This window comes from Cydia strobilella, chromosome 5 (assembly GCF_947568885.1).
Source record: "Cydia strobilella chromosome 5, ilCydStro3.1, whole genome shotgun sequence".
Lineage (NCBI taxonomy): Eukaryota > Metazoa > Arthropoda > Insecta > Lepidoptera > Tortricidae > Cydia > Cydia strobilella.
Window position 1 is genome coordinate 3,062,962 of NC_086045.1, and position 24,349 is coordinate 3,087,310.

The 24,349-nt window shown below is 38.8% G+C and overlaps 1 protein-coding gene across 1 annotated transcript in view; it reads right to left on the minus strand.

Moving 5' to 3' along the window:
• LOC134741331 (synaptotagmin-5-like) overlaps positions 1 to 23,271 on the minus strand; it is a 35,418-nt gene extending 12,147 nt beyond the window's left edge. Inside the window, exons 1-3 of the mRNA XM_063674082.1 lie at positions 23,040 to 23,271; positions 15,529 to 15,675; positions 7,384 to 7,610 (exon numbers count right to left, since the gene is read on the minus strand). Of these exons, the coding sequence (XP_063530152.1) occupies positions 7,384 to 7,610; positions 15,529 to 15,675; positions 23,040 to 23,201 (536 nt within the window). The 5' untranslated portion in view covers positions 23,202 to 23,271. The remainder of the gene's footprint in view (positions 1 to 7,383; positions 7,611 to 15,528; positions 15,676 to 23,039) is intronic.
• Positions 23,272 to 24,349: the final 1,078 nt, after the last annotated feature.

Genomic DNA, 24,349 nt, shown 5'->3' on the forward strand with positions numbered 1-24,349 from the left:
AACCTAGAGCGGTATTCGACATGCGTTAAGTGACGTTTCGTGTTGAACTTCAGTTGAATGGAAGAAATCGTGTGTTGTCAAATAGGTAAATTTGACATTAGCAATCCACAGTTAGGTGACAACGAAACCAAACCGAACCACGCAGAGTTCAGAGCCATTTTAAACCGTATAGTAGTAAGAAAACAAAGTTGATTTTTGTTGCATAATTTTTTCAATGAATGAGTTTTGGTGTACAACCAAATGATACTTTCCACAGTTGATGAACAAATGATTCATTCCACTGTTGAACTGATGTTGAAGCCGAAACTGACAGTTGTGCATCTCGAATAGGGCCCCTAATATGGTTTGTCAAAGGACTGTCTCATTGAGAATCATACTATTTTTGTCTTACACTAGTACTAGCACCCAAAAGAAAAGGATGAACAACAACAACAACTTATAGTTTTTTTGATCTTATTTACTGACAATTTGGTTTGACCAACTATATGCATGAAGTTACGTTATAGGGTGGTTGTAACGTGGAGCAGTGAGGGAAAATCAGAAACTTGAAATCTTTTTGAGTTGTTGGAATTTTGACTATATTTCAATTAATCACTCGTAAAACGGACGTCTGGGGCCCGTTTCTCAAATAACGCTTGTAGCTTGTAATACAATTAGCTCCATGCATGATTTTTTATTTTATTTTTGGATTCATAATTTATATCGTTGGAACACCGGAAATGATAAAAATACTTTTGTAAACCTTAACATTATTTTATTAAAAAATATTTAAAATGTTGAAAATTTTTGAGCGGTTGAAACGCTCATAATTTTTGGCGCGAATTCGACAGAGCGTGATGACGTCACAAGTTGGGCGGCCCAACTGACGTTTGCTACTAATGACACTGATCTGTCGAACGCGTGACGTCACGTGGCGTTTCGAGCGTTTCGCTCACTAGCTTTTCGCGGGCAAATTTTTGTACTTTTTATTTATAATTTTAAGTGATTAAATGGTAATTTAAAAACGAAAATGCATTTGTAACATGATATAACGGTAACAAACATCCGAATAAAACATATTTCGTTCAAATATAAACTTCATGCATGAGGCTAATTGGAAGTCCCTTTCTAACAAAAGCTGTCAAAGAGTGACATACGCTTGTATTACAGTTAGAAATGTCTATAAAACCATATTTAGTAATATGGTAGGTACCATGAATTCAATTTTTCCGACTCACAATGTGTACAAATGTCGAAACAAGACTAACTCAGTTAATTCTTCGTTTTCAGCCACAACAGTCGCTAAACTGAGTTGTAGCGTGTGACAGTGATATCAGCGTGAACTTTAGTATGCGTTACCAATGGCAACCTTCTCACCAATAGGGAATATTACGCGAAACTCTGGAACGGCCTTAAGCGATTTCTGTGCACGAATCGGCGGCGGAATTAAGTTCCAGCACTTCGTGGCAGCATATCTAAAGCTGCCACGAAACGCTGCTGTCTGGTGAGGTGGACAGACAAGCTGAAGAAACCTTGTAGGCCTAACCTCGTTGGACCTGGAATTGCGTGACCATAACAGCTTGTTGTACAGGTAGGATGGCATCTGTGTGTTAACAACACCGAAGACCAAGATGGCTAAATGGAGTCTTTGACGAGCAGACATTTTTAAAATGCGATTTAGATTCAAATAGGGCGTCACGTGAGCGCGCGGCGGAATGTTATAACAAAAACGCGCACAGGCATTTTGTATTCGCTGAATCAGCCGCTGCAGAGTGCGCGACAACAAGCGCGGTCCGTACACTATATCGTCATAGTTTAGTGTTGAGACTCAGTTGAGAGCACCAGCGCCTATTATACTGGCATATACTGACAATTTGTTAATTTTAATTTTTATAATAAATTTGTTAACCTAGTCATGAAACATTACCAGATCGCTTTCTCAGCATTTTTAGAAGTGCTAAAACAATGGCATGTCGTAAGCGACATTCTCGTGGAATCTCTCAGATGATAAAATCGTCAATTTACCCCATTTAAGTAAGTTCGAGTTACACCAGTAACCCGTCTATTTGCGACTCATGTAGCTGAGTACGGGTGAAAATTGAGTTTATCCCAATTGACGCCCGGCTCGGGCCAGATTGATTCTCGCACCACCGAGGGGGAGTGGGGGGAACCCTCCCTGCATTGATGATAGGTACAGTCAGCAAAACTATTAGCGTAGCACCTCTGCATTTAAAATGTATGCAGGGGTGCTAAGCTAATAGTTTTGTTGACATGTCTGACGTCATAAGCACGGAGGGCTGTGCCCCAAGTTTCTGATGGTTGATCCACTCCATTAAACTATTATTACGTATAGAAATGGCACAGAGAACCTGTACCCTCGAGTTTAATGCATTTGAAATAAAACTATGAAAACGCATTATATCGCGTATATTAAATTTATAATACTTCAGATCGACTACTTAATTTATGTACACCATCAAAAAATATTTTTTAACTTTGCCCTCAAAATGGGCCGTAATAGCCTACTTCACTTCTTCATCGACACAATTTTTTTTCCTCGTAGTTTTTTTTTTTAAATTTGGGAACAAATAATAATCGCTATGGGCCAGATCCGGGCTGTAGGGTGGGTGAACCAGCGACAGCGATGAGTAAATTAAACAGTTTATTAAGAAAACAAGCAGCTCTAAGATGATACCAATTTTACACTACAAAAAGGCAAGCCAAAAAAGAACCAGGCTCGGAAAGTCGAAAAATTGGGTCCGAATGTCCCTTAAGTAACGATGGAATGCTCCCAATGGCGAATCAGTAAGCCCCGACATAGTTTTGCTTAAATGGAGAGATAGTTTACCCCCATGCATACAAACGTATGCAGGGGGGTCAATTATCTCGGCTAACTATACACGACAGCGCTCTGTTACTGTTACGGATGTAGTGTAGACTTGCAATTTGATGAACTATTTCGGTTTCCTACGCTAAAAAGCAAATGGTAAACTTTCTATTACGCGGAGAATATGGTTGTATTAAAGTTGTGTTTGTGCACTACGGTATCTACTAAATTAGTAGTTGTGTTTGTGCACTACGGTATCTACTAAATTAGTAGTTGTGTTTGTGCACTACGGTATCTACTAAATTAGTAGTTGTGTTTGTGCACTACGGTATCTACTAAATTAGTAGTTGTGTTTGTGCACTACGGTATCAACTAAATTAGTAGTTGTGTTTGTGCACTACGGTATCTACTAAATTAGTAGTTGTGTTTGTGCACTACGGTATCTACTAAATTAGTAGTTGTGTTTGTGCACTACGGTATCTACTAAATTAGTAGTTGTGTTTGTGCACTACGGTATCTACTAAATTAGTAGTTGTGTTTGTGCACTACGGTATCTACTAAATTAGTAGTTGTGTTTGTGCACTACGGTATCTACTAAATTAGTAGTTGTGTTTGTGCACTACGGTATCTACTCCTCTACGTATAGATACGTACGGTATCTATACGGGGTTTGTGTCGATGAAGAAGTAAAGGAGGCTGTTTCGGTTCATTTTGAGGGCAAACATAAAAAATATTTTTTGATGGTGTACATAAAGTAATTAGTCGATCTGAAAAATGCATTAAAGAAAAACGCTAAAAAATTCTCCGTAATTACTGCACTGTCTACAAAATGTTTTGGTAATGTGTGACGATCGACCACCTTAATGAAGGCTGGCGCTCATATTATTACATAGATTTGAACCTTAAAACCACCACGATACAGCCGCTTCTTAAACGACATTGTTGCTTTGCCACGCGCTCAAAACGGGAGCTGACCGCTTCCACAAAAGAAACAATGGCTTTTGTTTAACAGATTAGGGTCTTAGGCGTAAAAATCATTTGAGAATATTCATATTATACCTGCCTAGTTTATGTGACTGCTACGTAATGAAAGGTTATAAAATACTAGCTTTTGCCCGCGACTTCGTCTGCGTGGACTTAGTAACAGCAGCTAAAGTAAGTATAGCGCCTGGAAAAATTCTCATAGCAATCATTCAATTTGAGCATAGTATGCACACAAATTAGCAGGCACTTCATTAATTATCTCAATTCCACCCCGCTTTTTACTTTCTTAAGGGATGGTTTTCGGGATAAAAACTATCATATGTCCTTCTCAGGGACTCAACCTATCTCTATGCCAAATTTCGTCTAAATCGATTCAGCGGTTTAAGCGTGAAGAGGGAACACACAGACAGAAAGACAGACAGACAGACTTTCGCATTTATAATATTAGTATGGATTATACTATAAACTACGAATGCACGTCTGTCAAGAAGCTAGCAGCAAAAAGGTCATTTATAATGCAATTGCATTTACTTAGAACTCCGGGAGAACTTTAATTTCATACATATTTAATCAAGGCAGAACACACTCAGCGTTCCGTTATCGCGCGGTCAAAGAGAATATTGTATAGAGGGTTATTGTCATAGTAAATTTTGTAGTCACAGTAAATTTACTGCCATTTTTCGACACAGGATTAAAACCAAAAATGAGTCTGCACGAGCACGAGTATAGGCCAAAGGTATGGCGCCATCTATTCGAGCATACATTTTTCTTGATTTTCCGAGGTACATTTTTTTCTTAGACTAATTATTTTATACGGAGTTACATATATCTTTGCGTGCGGTTAACACGAAAGCGGACGACCGCCCCAAAACCGCCTTTCCATATAAACGTAGTCCCATTTTCCTATTGATTATTGAAAATATTTTGACACAATTTGATGTACATATATTAAACACAGACCACAGTTATGCTTATTTCGAATTTTTAATCATTATAAGTTTTATTTTTAGGGTTCCGTACCTCAAAAGGAAAAAACGGAACCCTTATGGATCACTCGTGCGTCTGTCTGTCTGTCTGTCCGTCTCTCACAGCCTATTTTCTCCGAAACTACTGGACCAATTAAGTTGAAATTTGGTACACATATGCAAGTTTGTGACCCAAAGATGGACATGTAACGTAAACAAATTAATTTTTAACACGGGGGCCACTTTTGGGGGGTTCATGAGAAAATTAAAAAATAAAGTTTGTCAAACTATATCTCGTTACATATCAAATGAAAGAGCTCATGGTGATAATCTCAAATATATTTTTTATATAATTTTAGGATAAACAGATTAGAAGTTATTCAAGAAAATAGGCAAAAAATTACCATTCCCCCCTTTATCTCCGAAACTACTAGGTCAAAAAAATTTAAAAAAATACACTAAGTAGATCTTTACCTATAGATTACCGGAAAACCTATTAGAAATGTGTAGTCAAGCGTGAGTCGGACTTAATTACTTAGTTTTTGATCCGACGGGTTTTTAAAAAACATATTTCGCATAAAAAATACATTGTTTAAATTGTGTAATGTACGGAACCCTTGGAACGCGAGTCCGACTCGCACTTGGCCGGTTTTTTATTTATTTAGGTAAACAAACATTCACTACAAGAATGGCTTATAGTAGATTGTTAACCAAGGGACGAAAGGCACTCATTTCTGCCGAGGTATTTTGGTGCTCGAACGCAGTGAGAGTGCCAATAGTCCGAGGCTAAAATGATGCCTTTCACCCGAGTTAAACACTTTTCATTTCGAATACGATGAAAGTAAAATGAATGTGTTTTTTAAATACATGACTAAGTATACATTTTTATAGTATTTCTTGAGGATACTTTCAATTAACAATTTAGGCAAAAGTATCGTTATTTATGGAATGGGGAGTCAAATATCAGAATGGAAGTTGTATGACAAATCCATTTAAACTCAAAATTTAATTCGAACGTAAAATGCTCTAGTGCAGACACGTATCATTTTCTGCACACCTTTTAGAACAACAACGACCCTCTTTCAGAGCATGAGAAATGAAAAAGTATTTTTAACACTATTTACACTATGTGTGACCTACACCGTTCACCACTTATTAAATATTTTGATATTCGGAGCTTTATTTTTGTTAGGATACCAGAGGATACCAGGCTCCCGACGGCATTGACAAGAGCAAGGATAAATATTATTACTTATTATTACATTATAAATTCATGAAGAAGATATAAAATCTTTAACGCTTAACAGTGAAACAGTGTATACAGTTACGTTATATTAAATAGGTACTATCTTTCGCTTCATATCAGTAGATATTACATTTAGTTACTTTTACAAGTTTTTAGGGTTCCGTACCCAAAGGGTAAAAACGGGACCCTATTACTAAGACTCCGCTGTCCGTCTGTCCGTCTGGCCGTCTGTCCATCTGTCTGTCACCAGGCTGTATCTCATGAACCGTGATAGCTAGACAGTTGAAATTTTCACAGATGATGTACTTCTGTTGCCGCTATAACAACAAATACTAAACAAAAACTAAAAGTACGGAACCCTCGGTGCGCGAGTCCGACTCGCACTTGGCCGGTTTTTATTTATATACACCAGTACTGCAGCCAAACATATCCACCTGGTTAAAATGTGTATTGTGTAATATGTATTGTCGAGCCTGCGAAGAGTAGCGCGCTCACCGGCGTGGGTGCGGCAGTGGCCGGTCACGAACCAACGAGTTAGGAGCATTTAAAAGTTTGTATGGAATTCGTTTACGCCCCTGACATCACTACATAGTATAAAACAAAGTCGCTTCCTGCTATCTGGAAGGATGTCTGTCCCTATGTATGCTTAGATCTTTAAAACTACGCAATGGATTTCGATGCGGTACATATAGATTGATTCAAGAGGAAGGTTTATATATATAATACATCAGCATTGCACCCGTGCGAAGCCGGGGCGGGTCGCTAGTTTATAATAATCACAAAATCGAAAACAATCAACGAAGGGGCATAGGGGCAAATATTTTTAAATATTTTCTATAATGTTAATATCCAGGGAGGAAAATGAAGAATATGTACGTTTGTATGGAAAGGCATTTTCGGGGTGATCGTCCACGTTCGTCTTTAGTGCAAACTGGTCGAATTTAGTGCATATGCCATATATGGCAGTTCTATGGGTAATATTCAACTCTATTATAGTTCAAATTTTAACAAATAATTTTATATAACATGCAATGCAGTAAAAGTTCTGCTTAGTGTCGCGCGAACTAATGATAAAACAAAACTTTTGTAAAGATGACGGTCCACACAAAAAACACGTTTTTTTTAAATTAATAGTACGTTTACTGACTAAAAACAACCGAAAATGTTCATATATATATTTTCTAAGAAAATTAAAATAATGGCAAGTTGTATTCTGATAGTTTCAAACATGTAACAACTGTTAGAATGTCGTGTTAATCCGAAAATTGAGTCATATAGTATATTTCAATATGGGTGTTTGAAGTTTGAAAGTATTGGAAATTTCCCGAATACACCTTTATACTGAAAATGCCCTTATACACAGATAGATTGCTAAATGTTACCTCGGAGGCATCAGCAACGGCGACAAGCACCTCGGCGGCATATGTCTCGGGCTTGACGGCGTCGGCGAGTCCGCGAGCGAGGCCAGCGACCCCGCCATGGGGGCCGCGCGGACGTCCAGCGAGGCCGCGCGCAACGGCGACGGCGAGCGCGGCCCCGGGCCGCCGGCCTCGAGCGTGCGGCCGTCGGGGGCGAAGGTGCGGATGGCCGGGGAGGATCCACGGTGGCTCTGGGGGGAAATTAGACTTTACAGTCATAACCTCGAACGTCGAACTCGTCGAACTCTTAGCGCCACTTGCACCATCCCACGGTTTAATCGGTTAACCCCGGGTTTGTAGAATGGTGGTGGTGGGAATGGCTTAAGGTCTAATCTTAAACCACAAAGATGTTTAAGAGCGAGGCCAGCTAGAGACTGCCAGCGTTCGGGCAAATCATATTACTAACTACGTTTTAGTACTTTTTGAGTGGAATGGGTCAAATTCTAGAAATCTCTTAAGTGACCTGCCATGATTGTTATTAAATGTAGCAATGAAGTCAGCAGCAATACTGCAGCTGTACGGTGGCGCTGTCTCAATACGAATACATATACCTTTTAATAGGCATGTACCTATTTTTGCCCTATATACCTACTGCTGTTTATTTATTTTACTCGACGGAAAATTACATACATCTTTATATAACACTTTAAACTCGCGTTATGTACACATTTTTTATATATAAATATTGTAGGGACATTCTTACACAAATTGGCTAAGTCCCACGGTAAGCTTGCACTACGGTGCAGTGCAAAATTATCGTTTTATAAAATGAAGTAGTTTTTAGGGACATTTTTCACTTTCTCGGTAGTCGGGAGAGCATGAAAAAATTCGGGAGAATCCCGCCAAATCCCGACCATCTGGCAACCCTACGTAAGACGCATCGTTACCAATTTTCATTACGTGGAATTGTTTCCAGATGGGACCGGCCCTGTAACTTTACCCATGCAATGATATTCCTCACAGTACGGTCATCCTAGTTTAACGACTATCCTTGTCTCTTTCTGAAACTACTGTGCATTCAGCGACGATGACATAATAGTACATTATGATACAAGTGTGCTACATTGGTCATTACACTCGAGGCGATTAAAAAAAAGTGTCACACATTACATAATTATAATGAAAAATTTACACTCGAAATCAATTAAAACTGCTCGTTTTATAAGTAAAATTATGTAATAAGTGACCCTTTTCATTGGTCTTGAGTATTTTTTATACCACGACGGTGGCAAACAAGTATGTGGGTGGGTAAAGCAACCACCGTAACTTATGGGAGCTCTAAAAGGGTCCCACTGGATTAGGGATACATTTTTTTAATCGCTTACGCAAAAAGAGGGCCACAGAATTTCAAAATTACGAGTATCAATGGTGTCAAAGTATCGTCAGTTGTATTTTCGAATTGCATTTGGGCCCAACGGTGGTCTGTGGGCCCAACAGTTAAAAAATGTTTTCAATGGAAAAAGGTGAAAATATTGTTTGTTGTATTTTCAAATTGTATTTGCAACGGACATATCTATGTTAAAAAACATGATTTTTGCTTAAAACAGGGGGTGCGCGGTGCGCAATAATAGCACGAAAGGTTTTATTGATTATGAATAAAAAATCTTAAATCATCATTGGTTGGTGCAATGAGGTTGGCAACTGTCAAAGGTTTGCATAGATGGCGCCAACAGGTTTTCCCTGTCTCTAGTTTTGTTCTAGGTTCTAGGAGATTTGGCTTAAAGCTTTCTTTGTTTAACAAATTTTAAGAACGGAAATTAGTACCTACCACATATAGTTAAGTAACATGTTATGTTGTTGTTGAAGCCAAGTTTAATGTAATTTTAAAATGAAAGCGTAATATCGGTAGCGGCTTTTTGGCGGTGGGCGTGACTTAAGTTTTAGAATCTATAGAATCGAAATTAGCTGCTGTTCTGATGAGTCGCTTAACTTCAAACTTCGGATTTTGGTATAAAAAATATAGGTAATAAACGCTGATATAACTTTCACAATTTTACTCATTATTATTAAGCAGAACGGGACTTAATAAAGGTAATACGGTATAAGGGACTTAATAAAGGTAATACGCTAGATAATCTCCTAAGAAGGTAGAGTGGATTTATCCGAGTTTGAAGTTTAAGGAGGGTACAGTGAATTCATCCGAGTTTGAAGTTAAGCGTCTCATATCTACTTACGTGTATATAATAGTTGTTGTAGATTCTCGAAACCAATTAAAATGTGTAAATGTAAATGTGTAATAACAGACTGGCACTGAATCCCTGCATGACCCAATTCCAAGCTGCATACAGCCTCAACCTCTGGCCTAGTGGGTAGAGACCCTGCCTGTGAAGCCGATGGTCCTGGGTTCGAATCCCGGTGAGGGCATTTATTTGTGTGATGAGCACAGATATTTGTCCCTGAGTCTTGGATGTTTTCTATGTATTAAATCACATTTAAAATCGGGTCTATCACGAATTTATTTTGTTACCTTTATTTCATCTTTCATCCTTTTAAATGAATAAATATTATCTTATCTTATCTTATCTTATCTCGTTGGAGGCCTACCGGCAGTTCGTCTTCTGGTACGCGGACGCCACTCCAGAACCTTCCGGCCCCACAGGCCATCAGTTCTGCGAGCAGTGTGCCCCGCCCACTGCCACTTAAGGTTGCAATTCTGCGAGCTATGTCGGTGACCCTAGTTCTACTGCGGATATCATCATTTCTGACTCTATCACGCAGAGAAACCCCGAGCATAGCTCTCTCCATTGCCCTTTGCGTGACCTTGAGCCTTCTTATGAGGCCCATCGTTAGCGCCCACGTCTCAGATCCGTATGTCATCACTGGCAACACACACCTCCAACGAGATGGAGCGACGACCTGGTGAAGGTCGCGGGAATTCGGTGGTTGCGAGCGGCACAAGATCGGTCGGAGTGGCGAGCCTTGGGGGAGGCCTATGTCCAGTAGTGGACGTCTATCGGCTGACATGATGATGATGATGATGATGACCTTTATTTACCGACGTTTCTACGACGTCAGACTATTGACAATAATTAACATTTATGTGTAGTGGGTGGTTTTAAAATGTGATGGCTACCCCAAACTTTAAATACACTTTTCGTCGGGTAGTCAGGTAGTCACACAAATCTCAGTTTTGGCATTTTGCTGGGACATCAGTTAGCCGCGACCACGACCAGTGATACCTGTGTCGAAACGTCGGTAAATAAAGGTAACAAAATTAATTCGCGATAGACCCGATTTTAAATGTGGTTTAATATGTGTTCAAAACGCGGAAGTTTTCTATGTATTTGTATATTACATATATCGTTGTCTGAGTACCCACAACACAAGCCTTCTTGAGCTTACTGTGGGACTTAGTCAATCTGTGTAAGAATGTCCTATAATCTATATATATATATAATAAGTTACATATATACTACCCGCTTTAAGCGGGGTACCCGCTTTAGGCTCCTTTCCCCTAGTTGTTGTATACTCGATACCAATTAAAATGTGTACAAAGCCTACGTCCTTTATAGATAACAAACTGGCACTAAATCCCTGCATGACCCAATTCCAAGCTGCATACAGCCTCAATAGCCCTCATCGCACATTCTCTGTGACATATTCACGGAATAAGTCACAGTTGGTCACAGTATTATTTATCGTACACATACAGCAGATTCTAGGGGGCAAAGTTTATTGAATGATTGAACTAATAAATGAATGAATTATTTTTTGCGTAGAGGCATAAGAAACATGTAACATGTGCCGTTTGTGCCCAAGTAAACATAAACAACACCGCTACACCACCTTATCTCAAAGAGCGTTTCAAGTATCTTTCTTCTATCAGATGTTCTCAGACTCATATTCTTGCTCCTCCCTCATCTACTTCTAAATTTTATAATAGCTCTTTTACCTTCCGGGCTGTTCGGCTGTGGAATGCTTAGAAGAATTAAGATTAGCTAAATCTCTCCCCATATTCAAAAATCAGCTAAAACTATACTTTCTATCTCTGCCTTAAGTTGCCATTTTATATATTGTATATAATATATGCTTGTATAAATATATTGTATATTTATTTGTGTGTTAGGTTTTGTTTTAATAATTATATGTATAAGTAGTAATTGTAGTATGTGTGTTTGTGTTTAATAGTCTCCATATCTTAGCCGCAAATGTCCAGGACTGGCAATCGTCGGCCGAGGACATGTGGGTATCATTAACGTTACGTTGCCCTCGCAGTAAGTTAACCTTCAAACTTAATATTTGCACTATTTATTTATGCAATGAAAATATGGGTAACTCGTTTGCAGATCAGTTAGGTAATTTCTGTGACCAGGTTGAGTCAATAGTAAACAATCATCAGCTCGACAAATTTCTTATACTCGGAGATTTTAATATGAGTTGCATAAAGTGGTCTGATTCCGAATCTGGGCTAGAACCATTAAATGCCTCCGGCGACCATATTAATTATTTTCTGGATACCTTCAGTTTCTGCAATCTGCAGCAATTTTGTTCTATTAAAAGTGCTCATGGGGGCATTCTCGACTTAGTATTCTCAAATGACTATGTTTCGGTATCACCCTGTATCGACCCACTAGTTTCTGAAGACCCGTACCATAAAGCACTATGTATAACTTTGTCTTTTGTGGATCTCCAACCACTCACTACCGCTAAACGTACCATATTTGCATTTTATCGCGCCGACTATACCTCAATTAACAAAGATTTGCGGGCTTGCGACTGGCCTGCGGTTTTAGGCTCAGGTGACGTCGAAGAGGCGGTCAAATGTTTTTACAAAATTATATATGGTTTGCGAGATAAGTACGTGCCTCAAAAAAATGGTAATAATACTAACTATCCACATTGGTTTAGTCGCGGGCTTATACGGGCAATAAAGGAGAAGTACAAGTATTTTAAGAAGTTCAAGACATACAAAAACCTCTCAGACAAGTACACCTTTGAATTACTTAGAGATAGGGTCAAGTTACTTGAACAAGAGTGCTATTCCAAATACATAAGCCAAGTTGAAGACTCGCTAAAAACGAATCCACGTTATTTCTGGTCTTTTTTGAAAAACAATAATAAGGGTTCTTCTTTTCCTGCTTCAATGTCTTACTCTGGCTTTACCTCGGACACTGGTGTTGGCATCAGCAACTTATTTAGCGATTACTTTCACTCTACTTTCTTAACTAATAATGCTTCACCTGGTTCTTACCCGCTAGATGAGCCTGCAACTTCTGTCATTGCTGATATTGCATCCATCGAAGTCCAGCCTGACCAAATTATGAAACTTCTTAAAAGTCTCGACCTTAGTAAGTCTGCCGGGCCTGATCATCTTCCAGCTGTTTTCCTTGTCAATTGCTCTGAAAGCATCTCGCTACCACTAGCTATACTTTTTAATAGATCACTTTCAGAGGGAGTCATGCCACGATTATGGAAATCTGCATTTGTTACACCCATTCATAAAAAAGGAAATAGGAGTAATGTTGGGAATTACCGCCCGATATCTAAGTTGTGTCTTGTATCCAAATTACTTGAGCGCGTGGTTTACAACCAGGTGTATGCCTCTCTTAAACATGTATTCTGTCCCTATCAGCATGGTTTTCTTAAACAAAGATCTACGGATTCCAACCTTGTCTTATTTAATGATTACCTGTCACGTAGCTTAGATAATGGAGATCAAGTCGATGCTGTGTACACTGATTACAGCAAGGCGTTCGATCGCATCGACCATAATTTGCTTTTACAAAAACTTCTATCAGTAGGTATAAGGGGAGACCTCTTTCGATGGTTCTCCTCCTATGTATTGAACAGGTCTCAAGCGGTTGTTCTGAACGGATTCTCATCATCATGGGTGGAAATCCCTTCAGGAGTGCCCCAAGGATCTCTTCTTGGACCACTATTATTCACCATTTTTATACATGATATTTCCCAATGCTTTATACACTCAAATATTCTTCTATTTGCCGACGATATGAAAGTCTTCCGGATAGTCAATAACGCTCTTGACGCTACTTACCTTCAAGAAGATCTTCTTAGACTAGATCAATATTGCGCTGTCAATAAACTAGATATAAATGTGTCCAAATGTTTTGCCATCTCCTTTACTCGAAAGCGCAATTTCTTTAATTATAACTATATGTTAAAAAATGAGATTATTTCCAAGTGTAGTGAGATAAGGGACTTGGGTGTCTTAATGGACAATAAGTTGATTTTTGATCGGCACGTGGACTCAATAGTCAATAAAGCTTTTAAGGCACTTGGTTTTATCACAAGATCGTGCAAGAACTTTAATAAGTTAAAATCAATTAAAATTGTCTATTGCGCATTTGTAAGAAGCCATCTCGAATACGCCTCTCAGGTTTGGAACCCTTGTTATGACACCTATATTTCTAAAATAGAAAGAGTTCAAAAAAAGTTTATTCGTTCTCTGAGATTTAAATTCAAAATTCCAAAACAAAGTTATAAACAGCATTGTGCAAAACTTCATCTGCTACCTCTCTACATCCGGCGTAATATATCCGACGTAATATATATTATGAAAATTGCTCAGAACCATGTAGACTGTCCTGATCTACTAGCCAACTTGAATTTCACAGGCCCCCCACGCATATCCTCTCGCACCAAAAAAACCTTCCATATTCCCTCCGTTCATACTAATTACAGGAAAAACTCCTTCCTTCTAAGAGCTGGTAAGTCTTTCAATCAGCTTTGTAAACATCATGATCTCATCGATCTGTTCTGCGATAGCTTTAGTTCGATACGTAAGCTAATGACTCAGGACTTTTCCCACTGTTAAGTGTTAACAGTGGAAAAAGTGTTAACTCAACATTGTATCTCTATCCTGTTCTTTTTTCTCTCTTTTGTTCTTCTTGTTAACTGTTTAAACCAATTTTCCCTCTCTAGTAAGATAAGTAAAGTATATTTATAAGTTAGTAAGTATTATTAGTTGTAATTTCGCACACCATGCACTTTACGCAGTTTCTATCTGTGGAAACTTGTAATTGGCTCACTGCTTCTATGTTATTACCTAACGTGTTACTTCAGCTGTAAGTTTTCCTAATAAATAAAATAAAATAAAATAAAATGTTTAGCTCTTTGCACTACCTGTTGACTTTTGTATGAGTTCTACATTTCCTGCTACCCAAAGGTTGTCTGGAAGAGATCGCTTTTTAGCTGTTGTTACCTGGTTCTATTTTTTCTTTAAATATTTCTTTGTAGTTTTACATGTATGTAAAATGTATAATTTTGGTGCAATAAAGAATATTTACTAACTTACTTACAACATTAAACATAATTGCTCAAAAATATTATCCAGAGAGGAAAATGGGGGCCACATTTGTATAGAGATGCGGCCCATTAGGCCTTATGTCTTCACAATACGGTCCACAGATTGTCAACATGGACGATTCATCCAGTTCATCATTAATAATTAATTTAGGTCAGGCCACGTTAATCGCACTTCCGGGCCCAAAGCTTATGAATTCATCAATAACATAGCGCGGCGTTACGGCACAGAGAATGTGTAACGACATACAGGTGGCATGTATTCAGTTTGTAAAGTCATATGTGGATTAATTATGGAGGAATTGTAATAAGAAACCGGCTAAGTGCGAGTGGGACTCGCGCACCGAGGTTTCCGTACTTTTTAGTATTTGTTGTTGTAGCGGCAACATACCTAAATACATCATCTGTGAAATTTTCAACTGCCTAGCTATCACGGTTCATGAGATACAGCCTGGTGACAGACAGACGGACAGACGAACAGATGGCCAGACGGACAGACAGACAGCGGAGTCTTAGTAATAGGGTATAAATTAGAAATTCACTAGATATGAAATAGTAAAGATATGTGACGTCCCACGGGTAAAGGTACCTTATGGCGGTTGGAGCTTACGCTATTATTAACGCCTGAAATTATCGGAAGCGCTTTTCCGATATCGGATGTCGGAAGGCACCAATGAGAAAAACAACTGTAGGAGAGTGCATATCAGTTTTAGTAATAATGATTTATTAAATGAATTTAAATATAGAAAAACATATGTCTTACATTTTGCTTCCATCCGACATCTGATGTCGGATCGGGCAATGTGAAAACGCTCTTATACTTGAAATAATAGAAGTGTCACTTACCGTAGCCCTAGAGGTGGCGCTGTCCAAACTGCTCTGTGATGAAATGGAGGGTGTGCGAGCGAGACGGGCGTGTGGGAGCGAGCTAGCTGCTCGCGTCTCGGAGCTGAGCGGCTGGACACGGCATTGCTCTTTGGAGATCAGCATTTCCTAAAAAAAAAAAACAATTTTGATTTTTTTCTCTCGCTCACTCATTTATTTGGCCACTGTACTGGTTTTAAAGTTTTACTTCAATAACTTTGATTTTTTTTTTAAATTTAGCTCGTCACAGAGCCCAGCTATGTCACTAACTATATGTGGTATTTTCTATAAAAAGGGATTTCCTAAAAACTCGGTAGGAAAAAAACGGAACCCTTATAGGATCACTAGTGCGTCTGTCGGTCCATCCGTCCGTCCGTCTGTCCGTCTGTCACAGCCTCTTTGCTCTGAAACTACTGGACCAATTAAGTTGAAATTTGGCACACATATGTCTGTGACTCATGGCGCAAGCGCGAGCAGGCGCTAAGCTATGGCTAGACACCAAAATTGGTGTGGGCCGCATGTACTTGTAGCGACGCGACGAAAGCGCGGAGTGAGCCACGCCTGCTAATATTCTAAATGCGAGAGTAAAGGATGAATCACGCTTGAATTTTATATGACAGGTGATAACGTGATGCTTTCTAGAGAAAACTAGGTAAGTGTTGGATGCCTCAGCCCGGAACCGGGAAGGGCTTACGTGAGTCATCCTTAACTCTGACTGTCTGTTACCTCGTCACCCTGAAACGATTTAAATGAAATTCAGCTACTTTGTATCAAACATGATCATCACTCCACGCAGACAAAGTCGCAGGCAGGCCCTAGTACCATATCAATATTAAAAAGACCCATTTCTCGAGCGGTATTAGACTAATATTAGTTCCAGTAGTAATAGTAGTTCCAGAACTGTCAAATCGTATTCGTTTCCATGGCAACACACTAATAATATTAAGGGGCCCACTGACTATCAGTCCGCCGGACGATATCGGCCTGTCTGTTGTTCGGAACTGTCAAATTTTTGTTCTAACTGACAGGCCGATATCGTCCGGCGGACTGATAGTCAGTGGGCCCCTTTAATCTAATATCGTTCGAGAAATGGACCCCTGGACATAAATATACGCGTACTACACATGTACTTCATTATAATTTCAGGGGCCCTATTCGAGATGCACAACTGTCAGTTTCGGCTTCAACATCAGTTCAACAGTGGAATGAATCGTTTGTTCATCAACGTATCATTTGGTACAACCAAAACTCATTCATTGAAAAAATTATTCAACAAAAATCAACTTTGTTTTCTTACTACTATACGGTTTAAAATGGCTCTGAACTCGTCGTGGTTCGGTTTGGTTTCGTTGTCACCTAACTGTGAATTGCTAATGTCAAATTTACCTATTCGACAACACACGATTTCTTCCATTCAACTGAAGTTCAACACGTAACGTCACTTAACGCATGTCAAATACCGCTCCAGGATTGGGGACATAGAACACCCCTCCCACTCCCCCCTCCCCGTAATGATTTATTTAAAGGGGTATATAGCTAATAAACAATGTATGGTGACGACACAGAACCGTGTCGCATTCCTCGCTTTTATGTTCTTATTTGTGACGTTTTCAACCAAAAGGTACCACATTGTCGCTTGTCGATAAGGTTGATTTCAAATGAATGTTATATGGAAATAGCGCCTTATTGACAACCGACAATAAGTAATCTTTTGATTGAGACTGGCACATTTTTGTTTGGTGTATGTAAAATTTAAATGGATTGATTAACAGAACCCCTATTGAAAATTCTATTCGATAGCGTGACGAGGGTTCGCCTTTGCAACATTTTGAAACAGACTTATTTATTAACAAACACTTTAACATTTAAAACTTTCGCGTTTTGAACACACTAGTTAAATCACATTTACAATCGGGTCTATCGCGAATTTATTTTGTTACCTTTATTTACCGACGTTTCGACACAGGCCGGGTAGCACGGTCGCATTTTTATCGCCTGTCACCATGCCTGTCTCGTTCTAGCAAGTATGTAAGTGCGAAAGTGACGGGTATAGTCACAGGGCGGACACGCTATACAACAGAAATCACTTGCGTTTCTATGTGTGAACGGCACGTCTGAGTGTGAGTAAGTTGCTTAAAAATGGTACTGAGACTACTGAGCGGCCGGCAAACGGCCGTCAATCTGCTGTCGCGGGGCGAGTTAACTCGAATCGGGGCGGGGCAGTGCGTGGCCGTTCTGTATGATAATAATATTACTTATTCTGTGGTATAGTGACAAGCGATAAAAATGGAACCATGCTGCGACCGCAGGTTTCACTGGTCGAGGTCGCGGCTAACTGATGTCCCAGCAAAATGTCAGATAAAGTGATAAAAGATAGTTTATTCAAGTAGGCATGTTACAATGCGCTTATGAACGTCAAATAAGGCTACGCTCTGACTCTAACCCTACACCTCTCCCCCGTGAAGACTTAAATCCCCCCTCAATTGGAGGAGGGTATTCCAATATGGGACCGGCAACAAACTCGGCGGGACACATCTTTTCAAAACAATACATCTTATAATTAACATGCATTACGACCACCGCTCCGACCTAGTGGGCAGTGACCCTGCCTGTGAAGCCGATGGTCCTGGGTTCGAATCCCGGTAAGGGCATTTATTTGTGTGATGAGCACAGATATTTGTTCCTGAGTCATGGGTGTTTACTATGTACTTAAGTACTTATATATTATATATATCGTTGTCTAAATACCCATAACACAAGCCTCCTTAGGCTTACCTTGGGACTTAGTCAATCTGTATAAGAATATCCTATAATATTTATTTATTATTTTATTATGACTAAATAAGTAAAAATACAATTTAAATTACTATAGGTAATTCATGCAATTACATACAGTAGGTACACAGTAGGTACTTTTCTTTATCAAATCATACAAATACGTAGCTCTCTCAGAAAACATCAAATTCTTAAAATTGGAAAGAAAATAAAATTCATAAAAGAAATGAGAATATTTATTATATAAATATGTCTGATTATTATGAAATACCTACATAAAATATTTGATGTGCTTTCTTACCTGAGTTGTGTCACCAAAAACTCTAATACCCATAATATAATACGAACGATAAGACGACCGGTCTGGCTTAGTGGGTAGTGACCCTGCCTGTGAAGCCGATGGTCCTGGGTTCGAATCCCGGTAAGGGCATTTATTTGTGTGATGAGCACAAATGTTTGTTCCTGAGTCATGGGTGTTTTCTATGTATTTAAGTATTTATATATTATATATATCGTTGTCTGAGTACCCATAACACAAGCCTCCTTGGGCTTACCTTGGGACTTAGTCAATCTGTGTAAGAATGTCCTATAATATTTATTTATTATTTTATTACGAGTAAATAAGTAAAAATACAATTTAAATTACATACAGTAGGTACACAGTAGATACTTTTCTTTATAGAAATAGATTAAAAAATATATATGTACATCAAATCATACAAATATCTCTCTCAGAAAACATCAAATTCTTAAAATTGGAAAGAAAATAAAATTCATAAAAGAAATGAGAATATTTATTACATAAATATGTCTGATTATTATGAAATACCTACATAAAATATTTGATGTGCTTTCTTACCTGAGTTGTGTCACCTAAAACTCTAATACCCATAATATAATGATTTCAATTGTTACTTGTTTCTATTACAGAACTGTCAAAACAGACATTTGTGTAATAAATTCGCGGTTGTAAATTCAATTCTATAAAAGTCTAGAAGATAAATCTGGACACAATGAAAAGTAGTCTAAATCCCCTAACCGTATTCCAGTTCCAGTTTTCTAGAAAGATTTATTGTGGAATACTTTAAAGCTGGTAAGGCAAAGCTAGCTATAAATAGGGATGTGCCTTCGCCGGGAAATTTTACAAAAATCAAAAATCGGATAATCCCGAACATCATTTAATAAACCACAGCCCAGAGAGTTTTTTTCAAAATGTAGCCTGACTCAATACCCCGAGGCCTTTTTTCATTTTTACGATATCGCTTTTCTTTTTCGATAAATTGTCGATTTAGTGCGAAAAGACACCGAAAAATTGGCGTCATTTTTCAACAATTTTGCGTTTTTCGAAAAAAAATTTTTGACTTAAAAATTTTTTTTACCATATTGAAGCCATTGTCGCATTCTTTTGAGACCTGGACCATTCGCGTAGCTCCAAAACTCACGAGACCAGAGAGAGCCTCGCTCTGGCTGAAATTGGGGGGCTATACTGAAGCGATCGAAAAAATATTTTAGTGTTAAAACAACTCATATTCCATTGTCAAAAGAGTCCCTTATTTCGGGTTTATTCGCCAATTTTTAATGCTTTTTCCTTTCGGCATTAACCGAATACACCAATAAAAATCCTCTGTATTGTACTACCTCAAAATAAAGAATGATTCTCGCTAGAACGCTCCGGGTCCGGGCCTCGCTTTTTATAGACAACCGCCGCGGTGATCTGAGGGCCTAGCCAAGATGCCAATCGTTTACGCTACGACAACGATTGGCATCTTGGCTAGGCACCCTGGACCGTTTTAGGTACACAAAGCGATCTCTTTCACACAATCTTTCGGCGAATTTTTCTCTACAGCAGTAATGCTAGTTTTTTTTTAAATGTGATATTCAGCAAACGAGCAGACGAGCCGCCTGATGGGAAGCAGTCATCGTCGCCCATGGACGTAAGCAACATCACAGGAGCCACTTAAGCATTGCCGACCCTTGAGAACCCTAAATACCCGCTTCTTGAAGAATCCCATGTCGTAGCACAAAGGAAATACCTCAGGAGGCAACTCATTCCACATTTTGCACGTTCTGGAAAGAAACGAGCGGGATGCCCGCTTATTCATGGTGTGCCATGTGTCTAAGAAGTGAGGATGAGCTTTGCTCCTTTGGCGGGAGGTGCGGTCTGAATCCGAACAGTACCTTAATTTTCCCTAGTCTGTGCATTCTATGCATTGTGTTGTATGAGCATTTACCGGAGCCATCGTGGGCCCAGCGCACTAGTTGAGGGAAACACCACAGGAAATACGTGTATTCAATTTGCGTGATAAAGAGATAATCCGGATACTGATGGCATTGGGATGAGATTATTAATGAAGTGGTTACACGATGGCCGCAAATGTTTATGGTGTACACAAAGATATACATAAATAAACAATAGCTTACAACACCCAGTAGGTAATGTAAAGGGGTTACGCCTAGAGGGAGGACGTGGAATGGAAAGAAATTATTTCAGCACTGCTGTTATAGATCTCTTCTTATCTTTTTTTATTCAATTTTTCTAGTTACAAATAAACATGACTAGCCGAGATGGCTGCCTCCCAAGGAATGGCGAACACGCACCCTCGTTCCATGTGACAGGGCGATACGATTCTAAATTCAAAACGTGGCTGTAAAAAAGGCTGTAAAGGTTTCAAACCTTTACAGTAAGCCAAAATTCGTTGGTGAATGACATGAAAAGAACAGCTGGATCAAAATGGGCACAAAGAGCACAAAATAGAACAGTGAATATTGAAGGCCTACATCTTTAGGATTGAAAAGGGCTAAAGAGAAAAAAAGGAAAAGAATAAACAACAGAATGTAGTCGTCGACTAGGACAAAGGATAATAGCATTAGTGGGAGTTCATATTATTTGCAGCGACAGAATATACATATAATAATTTTTAAGAAAAAAAAAACCGACCTTGTTGTCGATGGCGCTTACGCCGCACAGCGTCGCGCGGCATTATTTATATCGGAGCATCGTTAATAATGGCGTAAGCGCCATCGACAATAAGGTCCCTTTTTATAGAAATAACACATTTATCATTTTATCGGAAGTATGTTTAGATTATTAAATTTAGAAATTAACAAATCTATGTTATGTTAAGTTTTGTAAATAACACCTATATGTACCATGGATTGCAGTCAATAAATGAAATTAAATGAAATATCATTGAAAAATTCTAGCCCTGTGGAAGAGATATGTGTCCAACTGTAGAAACAATTTATCCTGCGCATAACAGCATATCCAGTTTTTCATGAATTTACGCTTCAATTTACAAATGGAAATAGGGTAAGTGGCAAAGTGCAATCTGAAAAATGGAAATAGGGTAAGTGACAAAGTGCAATCTGCAAAATATTTTTTGCAGCGCGGTCGAAAATGTAATTACAGAAATTGAGTTGGACTGTATCGAGGCACACGGGAATTGGATTTAACGTGTAAAATGCCAGTATATAAAAATAAAAAAACAAGTTTTCATTGTAACAAATATTTTCATAGGCAAGATTCATTTCTGGCAGACTGCATGCTCCCATATCCACTATTAATTCAGTAGTTTAATAATTTTAATTAATACAGAACTTAATTTTAATCCTTGAGGCGGTCTCAATAGAAAAGCCAGGTAATTAATGAGGCTAAAAGGACCCAGGCTGCTTTTTTAGGGTTCCGTACTCAAAGGGTAAAAACGGGACCTTATTACTAAGACTCCGCTGTCCGTCTGTCTGTCACCAGGCTGTATCTCATGAACCGTGATAGCTAGACATTTGAAATTTTCACAGATGATGTATTTCTGTTGCCGCTATAACAAATACTAAAAAGTACGGAAACCTCGGTGCGCGAGTCCGACTCGCACTTAGCCGTTTTTTTTATTAAATTTGTGCGTTCAGACGCTGCAGCGCGCTGCTGTCAACTACTTAAAGCTTGGTCAGAACACAAAAAAGTTGCTACCGTAAAGTTTCGTCACTTCCGTGCCGTGTAGATAATAAGTTTTTGGCAAAAATTCAATTTTTGGTAGAAGCTTTTATCGCTGACTGTACTTTTCTTTCCACAGGCAACTAATCCTCATCGAGACGGTCGATGGCGCGCCGGCGGGGCAGGCAGCTTGTATGACAGATTTTGGACTTTATTGCTAAGTCAATAAGGGTCGTAATAGATGATTTTACTTTATGCTCTAGAACATAATAAGCAACTTTATGTCGTCTACGCACGACTTAAAGTCGAACTTTACGAGCATGAGAAGTGGAAAATAATTTTTCACTTAGCTTGTCAGCCCCGGGCCTATTGAATGTCCTTTCACGAGTAAATTTTGCTGAAAATCGTAGAAATAAAGGGGTAGGTTTGAGTTAGAGGAGTTAATGACTGACTTGAGGTGAAGATTCCTGTATTTATCTTCATCACTATATATGTAAGTGTTAACAAGGTCAATGATTACACATTTTATTTGCACAATATTTAAGCTAAATAGAAGTAAGAATAAGTAAAAAGAAGAACACTAATTGGGGCATTTTCGATAAAAAAAATCGTCGATAGCGCTTACGCCGCACAGCGTCGCGCGGCATTGTATTTATTACATTAAAACCACGAGCACAATTATAATAACAATAAATAGGTACATTAATATTGGAGCATCGTTTATAATGGCGTAAGCGCCATCGACAATAAGGTCCCTTTTTACAGAAAATACCACAATTTAAAAACTTACACTGGGGCTGCCATGGCTGCCTGACTTGTCGTCCGGAAAGCTGTCAGTGGAATTATGGCTCTGGCCACTGCTGGCGCTGCCGGTTCTCTCCCTCGCAGCCCTGGCCCAGGACTCCAGGCGCTTCTGGGCGGCCCACACCCCAGCTGGACCCAGCCCACTCATTGTACCCCAACTCACGACAACATCACAATTTATTACAGTTTTAGAGTCTTGAGGTATTGAGTTCGTTGTTTTAACACTTCATTGTCTTTTTTAGATTTAAGGATAACAATAGTAAATTGTCTTTATTATCAGATTAGTCAAATGGTGAGTAGATTTAGAGGAAAATGAGCACCAAAATCCTGTAGAACAGGAAAAATCAAGACGACTGCGGACGACCTCGCGAATTTGCCTTTTTTTAGAACTTACAAACATAGTCCTCATTTTCCTCTCTGAATATTAACATTGTGGAAACACACTTGGATTGCTAATCCCACTACGCAGCGAAATTGGATCGGCGCGCGGGACGTAAAATATGTAAACACGGGGTCCTGGCGCTCTGAGTCTCTTTGGAGACCTTTCTAAGAGACTCAGGGACGTAACTGGGGACCGGAGAGCTGGCAGTTACCTCGCTCAACTCAACGCATCAGTCTGGCAGTTCAGCGGGGTAACGCAGCCAGCATCTTAGGCACCTTGCCGCAGGGGCCTTTTTTAGATTTAGTTTATTTTAGTTTATTTTTATTTAGATTTATTGTAATTTTCAGTTGTTGATTTATTGTTTTTGTACCTTATATATTAATTATGAAATAAATGTCTTGGCTAGTAAAATAAACAGGAAGTTGTGTGAACACGTAAAATAAATATATAGTTAGTAATTCAGATTTTTAATGGGTCACCAGTTACCACCTAGTCTCCTAGACCTCTTAGACGTTGAGCGTGCGACATCAAGACCAAAAGTCGCACACATACATATATAAATTTGATACATTATAAGAATTAGGAGTACCTATTTAAATATTTATATGGGATTTGTGTTTCGCTATTATAATAATAAATAAATAGAAAAAGGTCAAACGAAGGGGCAAAGCTAAAGGTTAATAATATACATCAAATTATGTTAAAAAATTCCATAATATCCATATCCAGAAAGGAAAATAGGGACTACGTTTTTATAAAGAAGCGGTCGGCCCCTTTCCTCTTAATGCACGTTGATGTAAATGTCCTATGAGGCCAACTTGAAGATTTTTTTTTTAATTTTGAATCAGACCTGACCGTTCAAGAATTTACCCGTAATACCGACGCTCTCGTGACATCAAGTTCAAGATAAATGA